The following is a 14,277-nucleotide window of genomic DNA, read 5'->3' as shown; positions in this document are numbered from 1 at the left end:
AAGCTCTGATCTGTCGCCTGTCTACTTGAAAGACTGCATTGGCACCCATGTACCATCTTGGGAAGGCCTGCCATCGAGCCGGGACGTTACTCGTCTTTCCATTGCAAAATAGCAGGCGGATAGGCGATGGATCATTCAGTGTTTTGGGGCCAACTCTCTGGAACACATTACCAAATACCATAAGGTCCTCTCAAACAGTTTCAGCTTTCAAACGCAACCTCAAAACTTATTTATTCTAGTGTATTATATTTGCTATTGTTAGTGTGTAAAGTGCATTGATCATTTCTTTGAAATTGAGTTATATAAGAGCTGGTTTTATTGTTATTTATTATGCTGGGGGAAAAAGGTCAGTAGGTAAAAATTGTTTTTACATATTATGCATCTTCAATACAGAGTTTATTGACCAGAAGAGATGGACCCATGCACACAGTGCTTTTGTTATTTTATTTATTTCATGAAAGCACAATATGAAAGATTTCTTACATTTTATGGAACCAGATTTGATCAAATATTTTTCAAAAATAATAAAACAATTCAAGTAATTCAGTTTAATTCATTGAGAGTATACAGCAAACTTGTACCATCAGCAAACAAAGCTTTTTTTTCTTCTATTTTTGTTATATAATTCATAAACTGGTTTCTCTGAATGGTTGGTCAGGTTCTGGCAACAAACTTGCTATTTTGTTTGGCAGAAGAAACATGATAAGAAATACCTGTGCAAGGCAGAGCACGCCAGTTTAAAAAACATGGACAGAAAAGAAGAAGACAATTCTAAAGCTTGTCAGTTGCTTTTTAATTGTTCCATCCACACAGGATTATAAACGCCATGTTTGGTTTAGAAATACATTTACGTGACTGCTACATGTGAATGCCTTCTTAATGTAATCCAAGGAAATCCCTCTTTTATTAAGCAGCTTTTCTTACAAGATACTCCATGAATATATCTGCAACCCCCCCCCCCCCCCGCCCCAGCTGCCCACTCCTTTGTAAAATGTACGTAAGTCTGTATGAACATGACTATAGAATTGCTCTCCATACTTTCACAACTAGTCAAACAGCTTTTTCACTAGTCCATACTTATGCAGGCATGATACTTCACGAAGGCAACAAAGGAGATTGTCTCTGTTTTGGAAAGGGCAAGGGCACCAAGGCATTTTCTCCTAAGTAGGGCACCCTATGAGGAAATTTGTAAGTTTCTACTGTAGCATTTCAAAGGCACCAAGGCAATGACCAGGAGGCATGGAGGCAATTGTCTTTGCTGCCTCAGTTTCAGGCCTGCATGCTGATTGCTGATAAAGTTTCACAAATTCTTGCTAATGGAACAGTTAATCATTTGTAGAAATGGTCCCATAAGAAGAAAAAGAGCCCCCAAATTAACTTAATCTCCACTTTAAATTGTCCATATTTGTTCATAAAGTACAAGTAGTAGCACTTCACCCTCACGGTAAAAGCCAAAATCCATTTTACAACTTCACTTACAAGAGTATTCTAATTACAATCTTAGTATAAGAAGCTGCAAACGCTAAACTGATGTGACTGTCCTTGGCCACCATATACCATTCATCAAACTCAACTAAATGGATTCAACTTGCTGTCAAACCAACATTAATTTTTCAGGAAACGAGGCAGGATCACTGATGTCTAGAGAAACGTCAAACGGGCTTGCGTATGAAAAGCTTTTATCAGATTAAAGTCATCTACAGCATTTAATCAAACAGTCTTTCATACTCAGTGTCATCTTGACTGAGAACGCTGGGGACAAACTGTCCCCCCCCCCCCCCCCGTCGTAAAGCACGGCAAGCACTGCTAATAATGCCTGCAGGCATACATATATAGTCGGAGTAGTCTCAAGCTGTAATTAAAGTTGGTATTACCCCCCCCCCCCTGTACATCCTGGGAAATCTTCTGATCAAAATTGCTGAGGGTTCATCAATCATGAGTGTGACACAGATCAAACCAGTGCATCATTTAAAAGGCTGTAATTATGAGCATCAACATTGTATGCTTCAAATCACGAAAGTTTTTGTCAGCAACTCAGTTTACCCAATGGTTTCTCCAAGCATTTATAATTAGATAGATCTTCAATTACCAAATACACTCTATAATTTACATGGTTTTTGTATGACACAGATGTACAATTACTGACATGCATATGTGTCAGGGCTTAAATTTGGGGTAAAAATCACGTGCAGTAGCTTAATATGGGCGGCATGGTTGGCTTGTGCGTAAAGCGCTCGCCTCTCACCAAGGTGACCCCGGTTCGATTCCCGGCCGGGGTCATATGTGAGTTGTGAGTTGGTTCTCAGCTGTGCCGCGAGGGTTTTCCAGACCATCCAGTTTTCCTCCCTCGGGAAAAAAAATCAAACACTTTCGATCTTTGGCTGAGCTCCATGGTCATAATGAGTTGATGTGGCTAGAAGCCAAAGGCGCCCTTGCATGCCTGCTTCTCGAACACGTTGAAGCTGCGTCCTTCGCAGTTCAGCTCTTAGCTCTGAGTAAGGATGATTAGCCTGCCCATATTATTATTATTAATTAATTATAATACGTTCATTGGACTAAAAGTTCTTTTACAATATACTAGAACCACAATGAGGCAAAACTTTCTCTCTATTTTTAAAAACATATAAACAGGGACTAGCAGCACAAATTGTACAGACAGTAAAATGAAGTGTGTATAATGAATGTGTAAAAGCCACTTTTAGCAAGTTAAAGGAACACGTTGCCTTGGATCGGTCAAGTTGGTCTTTTAAAAGCGTCCTGTAACCGTTTGTTATAAAATCGATATGGTTAGAAAGATGTTGTAATGTAGAATACAATGATCTACACAAATATGCCTCGAAATTGCGTGGTTTTCGTTTTACCTCGTCGACAAACACAGACTCCCATAAATGGCCGACCGTGTTAGTTCACACAGTAAAATGAAAACTGTGCAATTTTGAGTGATACTTGTGTGGATCATTGTATTCTACTTTTAAAACATCTTTCTACCCATATGCATTTTATAAAAAAACGGTTAGGAACGCTTTTCAAAGACCAACTCGTCCGATCCAAGGCAATGTGTTCCTTTAAATAGAGCCACATTAATGTACTTTCAACCCAACATGGCCGACCACAAACACACGGTAATAATCCTGCATCCGTCTCTTTGGCAAGCGTAAAGAGTAAATGTACCTATCTTAAAAATAACACTCTGGGGATTAAGAGTTGTTATCATTATTTAAGTTGTGTCTCCTTAATGTTGACTTGAGGAACACAAATCAACTTGGGGATATTTTCAATATAAATGAAGCAAGTCCAGTTTCCTGTACATTTTGTTTGTGTGCTGAATGTTATTTGCAGAAGCTACAATTTATCCACAGAAAGGAAATGGAAGAAAACATCTTGTAGTTTGATTTTTTTCTCTTTCATTTTGTAAACATTATTTTCATCAAGTGGTTTAGAAAGTATCTCCTTTAAAATTCGTCCTCATAAATTTCTTTTTCATTTTAAAAATTTGTTTTTACAAGGTATTTATAATTACAGCCTTTTAAATCCCTAGTGCCATTATAGTATGGCAATTAGTTATGCCTTTGATAGCATGGAGTTTGGTATACAGTCAGAATATGTCATGAGAAACTCATTTTGTTAAACGGCTACTGCACATTTGTATGAAGAAAACATGAAGAACAAGCGATTTTCAAAATGTTCATAATAGCTACCACTGTTTGTTATTTTAGCTACATTTTCTCAAAGGACAAGTCTGCGATGGCCCCATGGCCAAATGTCTTTCTCACGACGACGTGCCAAATTCTGTGCTTAAGTATCATTAAAGGCACATTTCCCCTAAATAGTACCCCAACCTATCTATCTATCTATCTATCTATCTATCTATCTATCTATCTATCTATCTATCTATCTATCTATCTATCTATCTATCTATCTATCTATCTATCTATCTATCTATCTATCTATCTATCTATCTATCTATCTATCTATCTATCTATCTATCTATCTATCTATCTATCTATCTATCTATCTATCTATCTATCTATCTATCTATCTATCTATCTATCTATCTATCTATCTATCTATCTATCTATCTATCTATCTATCTATCTATCTATCTATCTATCTATCTATCTATCTATCTATCTATCTATCTATCTATCTATCTATCTATCTATCTATCTATCTATCTATCTATCTATCTATCTATCTATCTATCTATCTATCTATCTATCTATCTATCTATCTATCTATCTATCTATCTATCTATCTATCTATCTATCTATCTATCTATCTATCTATCTATCTATCTATCTATCTATCTATCTATCTATCTATCTATCTATCTATCTATCTATCTATCTATCTATCTATCTATCTATCTATCTATCTATCTATCTATCTATCTATCTATCTATCTATCTATCTATCTATCTATCTATCTATCTATCTATCTATCTATCTATCTATCTATCTATCTATCTATCTATCTATCTATCTATCTATCTATCTATCTATCTATCTATCTATCTATCTATCTATCTATCTATCTATCTATCTATCTATCTATCTATCTATCTATCTATCTATCTATCTATCTATCTATCTATCTATCTATCTATCTATCTATCTATCTATCTATCTATCTATCTATCTATCTATCTATCTATCTATCTATCTATCTATCTATCTATCTATCTATCTATCTATCTATCTATCTATCTATCTATCTATCTATCTATCTATCTATCTATCTATCTATCTATCTATCTATCTATCTATCTATCTATCTATCTATCTATCTATCTATCTATCTATCTATCTATCTATCTATCTATCTATCTATCTATCTATCTATCTATCTATCTATCTATCTATCTATCTATCTATCTATCTATCTATCTATCTATCTATCTATCTATCTATCTATCTATCTATCTATCTATCTATCTATCTATCTATCTATCTATCTATCTATCTATCTATCTATCTATCTATCTATCTATCTATCTATCTACCTTTTGAATGCAACGTGTACATGATGGTTTTTACGTGCATATATATACAACTCAGTAAACCCTACCTCACTGCATCATATCACAGAAGATATTCCACCTTTTTCCCTCAAGAGAAAATGAATTGCGTTTTCATGAAACATGGCACTGCAGCATCGCTAGGGTTTCTTTGTTGATTTTGTAACAACCATGTACTAAGGGAACACAACTCTCGCTATCTCGCTGAAAAAAATCCTGCTCTTACAGACACTGGACACTATTGGTAATTGTCAAAGACCAGTCTTCTTACTCGGTGTATCTCAACATATGCATAAAATAACAAACCTGTAAAAATTTGAGCTCGATTGGTCGTCGGAGTTACAAGATAACTATGAAAGAAAAAAAATACCCTTGTCACACAAAGTTGTGTGCTTTCAGATGCTTGATTTCAAGACCTCAAATTCTAAACTTGAGGTCTCGAAATCAAATTTGTGGAAAATTACGTCTTTCTCGAAAACTACGTCACTTCAGAGGGAGCCGTTTCTCACGATGTTTTATACCATCAACCTCCCCCCATTACTTTTTGCCAAGTGAGGTTTTATGCTGCTAATTGTTTTGAGTAATTACTTAAAGGAAAGGTACACCTTTGATAATCACTCTTAACATTAATGAAAATACAAAATTATACTTGGTTAGAAGTGCAGCAGCTTTTGGTAGAGTGAAGCATTCTGTGAAAATTTCACTTCGAAGTATCATGTGGTTATGGGAAAAAAATATTAGTTGTTATCTCCCAAGATTTTAATCTAAGAAATGTCACTGTCAAAAACGCTTCTTAGGGTCAACTTTCCAATTATTGATTATTCTTCCTGTGTGGACATAAACCCTGGGTTTTTGGTTAAATGAAAAAAAACTCTACCTTTTGAAACAAAATTATCAGAAGTTAGTTTTATCGCATATTGTCACAAACACAACAAACCTAATGGTTAAAAAAAATTAAAGATGCTTTACCTTCAAAACAGACATAAAGTAATTCTTAAAGGCAGTGGACACTATTGGTAATTACTCAAAATAATGATCATCATAAAACCTTTCTTGATTACGAGTAATGGGGAGAGGTTGATAGTATAATATAAAACATTGTGAGAAACAGCTCCCTCTGAAGTGACGTAGTTTCGAGAAAGAAGTAGTTTTCCACAAGTTTGATTTCGAGAACTCAAGTTTAGAATTTGAAGTCTCGAAATCAAGCATCAGAAAGACGATCGATTGAGCTCAAATTTTCACAAGTTTGTTATTTCATGCATATGTTGAGATACACAAACTGTGAAGACTAGTCTTTGACAGTTACCAATAGTGTCCACTGTCTTTAAAGAAGTTTCATTAGTGACAACATTTTATCAAGTTTGAATTCGATTTATTAATGTGTGTCCACAGATTTGCGAGATAACGATGGGTTAACTATTACTTTAATTTGTTATAATCAGATGAAGAGTGCCTAACAACCAACCTCTGCTAGAGCCTGTTTATTTAGACATGACTAGTACTGCTGAAAAAATAGTCGCAGGATTCAAAAAACCTTTGAATTGGTTGTTAAAAAAAAAAGGAAAAAAAACACTTAAAATATGCACACTGGGTTCCACATGGGTTTGAGATAGAATATAGATGTAGATATCTCATTATCTATTCATTTATTAACTTGAAATCGACTATCGCCAGGACTAATGCTTTATCAAATTTGCTTTATCAAAGTTGCTTTATCAAATTTCGAAAGGAGGCGAAAGGTTTGTCCGACAATAGTCATACATACATGTACAATGCACATTTGATGAACATGTTGCATTATTCAATAAGTGAAAGCTGCCGTTAACAGGGTCTAGACAGGAATAATTCAACAGATAATTCAAAAGGATGTTGAGCAATGCCTGTAAACAATTTAAATATAAATGAGGTTATTAATATCAATTCACAAGCGGGCCAAAGGGGAAAACAGATTTCAGCGGCCTTCATTTGTCTTCGCAAACTATGAATGGTTTGTACTCCGGGTGTTGGGGAAATGATTCATCAGACAACTTTAAGAAGAATCGGTTTCAAAAAGATTGAATTCAGAAATGCTATTAATTATGAAACAACTCCAGCAAATCAGGATTCAGAACAGTGTGTAGGACCAATCAATCAAAGAGAGTAGAGAGATCATGCATGAAAGATATCCAGTTGAAAAACGCACATCCCTGTGTGTACAACAGGCTCTGATCCGCTTTCAACACAGCAAGGCCCTGCCTTCCCATCAAATTACAGTCAATTAGTACGCCCACGAAGGATGTACTCTAGCATAGATTACTTCCCCAATCCGCTGGCGTTAAAAGCCGTTATTGCATTGAAACTTGCACTCAAGCGGAATACAGTATATGCCTGGTAGCCCAAGTTATCTCTGTACACAATTTCACCAGCCCTGCGTCTATGAATCGATAGTTTTTAACATCGCAGAAACTCCACTATAAAGATGAGGATTTTTTAATGTCTGGGACCCAGCGATTGATGTGTAATAAGATATGGTGAGGGTACAATAAATGTCTATGTGATTGCCTTTAATGACCTGCCTAGTACACGTAAGTGCACCTATGATCCGACTAAATTATTGACTTTTCAGTTTGACAGAGTGACTTTGGAGTCCATGTTAGAAAACAAACCATAGCCAATATTTGTAGTATTCCCTAGAAGAAATGAAGAGATTCTGAAAACTTACTTTAAAGGCAGTGGACACTATTGGTAATTATTCAAAATAATTATCCTAAAACCTTACTTGGTAACGAGTAATGGGGAGAGGTTGATAGTATAAAACATTGTGAGACATGGCTCCCTCTGAAGTAACGTAGTTTTCAAGAAAGAAGTAATTTTTCACGAATTCGATTTCGAGACCTCAGATTTAGAATTTGAGGTCTCGAAATCAAGCATCTGAAAGCACACAACTTCGTGTGACAAGTTTTTTTTCTTCTTTCATTATTATCTCGCAACTTCAACGACCGATTGAGCTCAGATTTTCACAGGTTTGTTATTTTATGTATGTTGAGATACACCAAGTGAGAAGAATGGTCTTTGACAATTACCAATAGTGTCCAGTGTCTTTAAATTGTACAAAATGGACCTCTGCATAAATGACTCACAACCTCAAAAAGAATGGCTCTAATAAAGTTACAAATGCAACTCTTTGAGATACACAGCTCTGTACATATTATGTACAGTTCAAACCATCAGCTTAGAACAATAAGGTGCTTTATTGCAGTTTGTAATGGATTTCATCAAATTGCTTTTGAAATTTTTTGGAGCTTCTTGTAAGTGAAGTTAATTGATCAAGAGTGGTCTCCATTAAAGACTCTGGACACTATTGGTAATTACTCAAAATAATTATTGGCATAAAACCTTTCTTGGTGACGAGTAATGGGGAGAGGTTGATGGTATAAAACATTGTGAGAAACGGCTCCTTCTGAAGTGCCATAGTTTTCGAGAAAGAAGTAATTTTCCACGAATTTGATTTTGAGACCTCTGATTTAGAACTTGAGGTCTCGAAATCAACCATCTAAACGCACACAACTTCGTGCGACAAGGGTGTATTTTTCTTTCATTATTATCTCGCAACTTTGATGACCGATTGAGCTCAATTTTTCACAGGTTTGTTGTTTTATTCATATGTTGAGATACACCAACTGTGAAGGCTAGTCTTTGACAATTACCAATAGTGTCCACTGCCTGTAAGTAAATTATGTTGGTAAAAATAAACATTCAGTTTCTGAAAAAAAAACTTTGATACACATTTTTCACTTAATAATGTTTTTGTTAATGGGGAAAAAATAAATTGCACTGAGCCCACAAAATGTACTTTCTGTAACTGCCTGTATGAGGCTGTTACATTATCATAACACTTCAGTCAGTGAAATATTATTTGCCCCTACTTTGAATACTTTGCTACATAAGAGCCCATATCTTTAAAGTTTACTTAACAGAGCTTCCATCTTAGGTTTAAACACATAACAGGACTTAGAAAGACCATGGAAAGACCTTCTAGCGTACAATCAATACTATTGACTGAACTGTGATGTCTGCACACTGCTTTTAGAGGGTTTTACATTCTGTATAGATCTGCTCAGTTACTGAATAATGCATAATGCATGCTGGTAAGGGTAGAAGTAGCGTGTTGCAAATTGAAAACAATGCACAGCAAAGTCCAGTGCTCGAATGATATGCAATGCGAGTTGTGTGTTATCTTTTCATTATAAAAGGGAATAGAAACAGTTCCTACGAGCATTATGGCAGAGCTGGCCAATAACAAACTATGATCTCGGACCCTAAACGATGTTTCCCTTGTCGCTACCATGCAACCATTGGGATTCAGACAACCATAATAAACTCAACAAGTAAACCTAAAATGCTGATGTGCACCCAATCGGGATTCAGACAGTCACAATAAACTCAACAAGTGATTCACCTGTGAACCCAAAATGGCGTTTGTGCGACCAATCGGGAATCAGACAATCACAATAAACTCAACAAGTGAACCCCAAAATGGCGCTTGTGCGACCAATCGGGATTCAGACAATCGCAATAAACTCAACAGGTATCCCCAAAATGGCGCTTGTGCGACCAATCGGGATTCAGATAATCACAATAAACTCACCAAGTGAACCCCAAAATGGCGCTTTAAAAACAATGGACATAATTGTTCAGAGAATATGAGTAAACAACATAATGGTGTTCTATTGCCAATCAACTTGTACACGACTACTTAAAATGTTGACCCCCCAACTTTAGACACATGCTGTTTCAAAACAAACAAAAAGTAGAAGCAACTTTCGTAAAATAAAATAAATTGATGTACGTGGCTGATGGATTTGACTGTGAGTTAATAAGTTTTAATTTTTAATCAAGTACCGGTATCAATGGTATATATATGCCATTGATTTGTTTGTGCAATAGGGCCTACCTAAAAAAAATGAAAGCCTTTAACTTTCCTGAGTCTATAAAAATACAAATCATCGTCACTATGAGAGCTTGTATTTCACTAAATATGCTTTTGGTAGTCTTAAAATGCACTACCAGCACCATATTTGTTTTGAGTAATTATAAACGCTTCAAAATATAATTCATGGTAGTATTTTTCAATTAATATTCAATGTCACAACTCTCACTAGCATACAGTCAACAGTCATTGACCTTAATTCTATTTACGGGTAGGGTATTTTTAAGAAGGACCATACAGTGTAATTACAAGGAGCGAGTCCAAGTCAGTTATCAGGCCTTGCAAATAAGTTTTTTTGTAAAACAGCCCCCACTAGATCAGTTAACTGCATTTTACTTGCCCCAACGAAAATTAAGTAGCCCAGATATTAAAGGCAGTGGACACTATTGGTAATTACTCAAATAATTACTAGCATAAAACCTTTCTTGGTGAATAATGGGGAGAGGTTGATGGTATAAAACATTAAAAGAAACAGCTCCCTCTGAATTGACATAGTTTTTTGAGAAAAAGTAATTTTCCACGAATTTGATTTCGAGACCTCAGGTTAGAATTTGAGGTCTCAAAATCGGTAATTACTCAAATAATTATTAGCGTAAAACCGTTCTTGGTGACGAGTAATAGGGAGAGGTTGATGGTATAAAACATTGTGAGAAATGGCTCCCTCTGAAGTGCCATAGTTTTCGAGAAAGAAGTAATTTTCCACGAATTTGATTTTGAGACCTCTGATTTAGAACTTGAGGTCTCGAAATCAACCATCTAAACGCACACAACTTCGTGTGACAAGGGTGTTTTTTTCTTTCATTATTATCTTGCAACTACAACGACCAATTGAGCTCAAACTTTCACAGGTTTGTTATTTTATGCATATGTTGAGATACAAGTGAAAAGACTGGTCTTTGACAATAACCAATAGTGTCCAGTATCTTAAAATATGTATTGTCATAAATGTATCTTTCTGATGTATATCTCTTTCTGATGAACATCTACATGTAGTACTACATTGTATGTTTAAAACCAGTTTTAAAATGGTCAAATAAGGTTACATTCACACACTAAAAAAACAAAACACATTTTCAAAAAGTAATTGTATTAGGCCCTTTGTGCATTTGAAAATGAAGATTGTATTATGAGCATTTTAATAACAATTGTTTAGTAGCCCATCCAAGGCAAGTTGACAAGTGGTGTTAACTAGCCGGTAGCAGTTTTTAACAGACAATGCTGGGATGAAGTGCACCCTGCATGATGTGGTGATAGCATGTAATTCAGTCTTGTGCAGAGATTTGTGTTGTTTTTGTACTCTGAACAGCATCACTTACAGATAAACAGTTATTGAATCACCTGCCTGCTTATAGTTAATTTTGAAACTTATATTCTTTTTTAGTTTGAAGAAAATCTCTGATACAATCATACAAGTTAGTGTATTACCGATAGTAAGATTTGGGCTTTGTTTTCGCTTATAGAAAAATAAGTTAGTTTCTTTCCCTCAAAATTTGAATCTGTGAAGAACTACTGATAATAAAGTCAGTTAAAGATATAGTAGTGATAGTAAAGATCATGTATTCCAACTACGGATTTGGAAAGGTTTGCGGTAACACCATGTAAAGCCTATCTCTAAATGAGTTAGAAGGAAGTGTTTTATACTAAATTTCTAATCAATGGGCACTTTAGACACAATTTTAACAAGATGCTTGCTTACATTGAAGTAGATTTTGGATAAAAATACATTTTCTTTTCTGTAAGAGGGGGGGGGGTGGTATTAACAAATGATGACCCTAAATTTATCCCTTACTTGATTTTGTTGTCACCAGGCATACAAAAAGTTTTGATTTCAGATCAAAGTCTGAAATTTCTAAGCCCTCATTAATCACATCTGGGGAAAAACAAAATCTTACCCCATCTCAAAGCTCAAACACCATGGACACGCCAGAGCAATAAGGACCATACTTTGAACACGGTGAATGACATGAGTGTTTGCTATTCAAAGCTCAAGCCACTTAGTGTAAAAAATTACATCAATAAATGTTTCATCTCATCTGGCCTTCCAATCATAGCCATGGTAACAATAATTCAATATGGGTAAAAAATTCATCTCAAAAAGTAAGGGTATAATTTGGTTGCAAATATAGGGTTGCCTGCAATTAGGGGGTTGTTTATCATTGGCCAATAGCATGGCTCATTGATGATCACATTGAAGCTATCAGAGAATTCACTTAAAGGTAGTGGACACTATTGGTAATTACTCAAAATAATTATTAGCGTAAAACCTTTCTTGGTGACGAGTAATAGGGAGAGGTTGATGGTATAAAACATTGTGAGAAATGGCTCCCTCTGAAGTGTCATAGTTTTCAAGAAAGAAGTAATTTTCCACGAATTTGATTTCGATACCTCAAGTTCTAAACTTGAGGTCTCGAAATCAACTATCTAAACGCACACAACTTCGTGTGACAAGGGTATTTTTTCTTTCATTATCATCTCGCAAGTTCGATGACAGATTGAGCTCAAATTTTCACAGGTTTGTTATTTTATGCATTTGTTAAGATACACCGTCTGTGAAGGCTATAGTCTTTGACAATTACCAATAGTGTCCACTGCCTTTAACAACACCGTTAGCACATTATACATTAGTCATACATGTCATCTATTAACTTATAAAGATATCATTCCCTAAAAGAAAAGTGCAACGGTAATTTGTCTGACTATAATCTTGCCCAAGGGAGTTTTTGTTGTATTATCTTAAGAACCTGAATCTAAGCATGGTCAGCTCAGCAAGGCATCATACAAACTTTTAAGTCAATGATGAAGATATGTCAGCTGTGTGAGGAACATATGGTCCGCCATTTTGTGGATTAAAAAAGGTTGTAACTAATGCAAAGTAACACAAATTTGTAGAATAATGATGTGAATGATTATCTTCTGTTTTTAATATATCTTTTCAAACATGTTTATTTCATAACAAACACTTTGTTATAAAACAAAGCACCCAACCTGATATTTTTACAACCAAAACTTTACAAGGGATTTGTAATACTTTTGTGATTGAATAATGGTCTTTATTTTCCTAATTTCTTTGAATTCCTCTTGAGGAACTGGTAGCTTAAAAATGTAAGATAGTTGACCTCAAGATATTTTATGACCAAAATAAAATTGATAAGAAAGGCACATTATTAACTGCCATTTTCAGAACATTTTCACTCTTAAGAATACACAATAGTATTACTAAACAGGAAGGTGTTTAAAACAAAAATAAACAAGCTTTCCCCCCCCCTTAATTGTGTTCTTTGTAAAAGTTCAGCTCCATTAAAAACCAGTACATGTCCTAAAATAACCAATCAACAATTGAGAAGTCTAGTCAAGGACAGGATCAAACTTAGCTGTTTGCTGTCAGCTGTTTGACCTTCTTCACATGATTGGGCAAAGTTTGGTTGCATTCCTATGGTATTGTTGCAAATGGGTGGAAAGCAAGACAGACGATTAAACTTATTTGAACTATTACCTTGCTCTATGAATTAACCAACCACACCCACCACATTAATTGATGTCGTGCCCAGGCTGTTGCTATGGTGCCCCTCGCAAGGTTTTAATACAAATTTACATTTTCCCCCTAGAAGTGCCCCTTGCCAGAGGGAAATTGCCGTGCCAGTTCAAGAGCATGTTAAGGCCTGCCCTTAAGGCTTAATGGCTTTGCCCTTAAGGCTTAATGGCTTTGCCCTTAAGGCTTAATGGCTTTGCCCTAAAATTATGAAAGGGGTACTTACATGGCCTACCTGTCAAACAGGTGAAACACAGAAACAAATGAGGGCACCAAATGAGTGAAAAGCTGCACTCTTGATGAGCTCCTTTCCCAAATAATAAACAAGAATGAATCTGATAATACACTAACCTGTCAGACAGCAACCCCCCAATCATTGAACCGATCAAGGTGCTCAGAGACTGTGATAGAAAAGCAAAACTCATACTGGCGACACTGCTCCCAGTTTGGCAACCCAAGTCCAGCAGAGTCGGCCCAAGAAGAGCCACACACATCCCAAAACTCCAGAACACGCTGCAGTAAGTTACTGTGGCCTGTAAGTGGTCGAAAAACAACGATTTGGCAGTGTGTGTTTGCTTCTGGCGCCTGGACGGTGAAGATTCCGCTGTGTTTTTGCCGTCACCATTCGGTGACGACTTCTCTGAGTCCGTGCCCATGCTTGCGTAGCCTGTTGACGGTCTGCCCGGGCCTGACGTCCCAAGCCCAGTAGACGCCGTCGGTCCTTCATCGTCAACCCTTCCCGGACTTCTTTCACGCAACAT

The 14,277-nt window shown here is 35.9% G+C and overlaps 1 protein-coding gene across 1 annotated transcript in view; it reads right to left on the bottom strand.

Annotated features, from left to right (window-relative positions):
* The window catches only part of LOC117305204 (major facilitator superfamily domain-containing protein 4A-like), a 59,005-nt gene extending 44,728 nt beyond the window's left edge, over positions 1-14,277 (bottom strand). The window contains exon 1 of the mRNA XM_033790024.1: positions 13,868-14,277. Coding sequence (XP_033645915.1) covers positions 13,868-14,277 — 410 coding nt within the window. The remainder of the gene's footprint in view (positions 1-13,867) is intronic.

The sequence above is a fragment of the Asterias rubens genome, chromosome 2 (genome assembly GCF_902459465.1).
Source record: "Asterias rubens chromosome 2, eAstRub1.3, whole genome shotgun sequence".
Taxonomy (NCBI): Eukaryota; Metazoa; Echinodermata; class Asteroidea; order Forcipulatida; family Asteriidae; genus Asterias; species Asterias rubens.
This window is presented reverse-complemented; position numbering and strand designations above follow the sequence as displayed.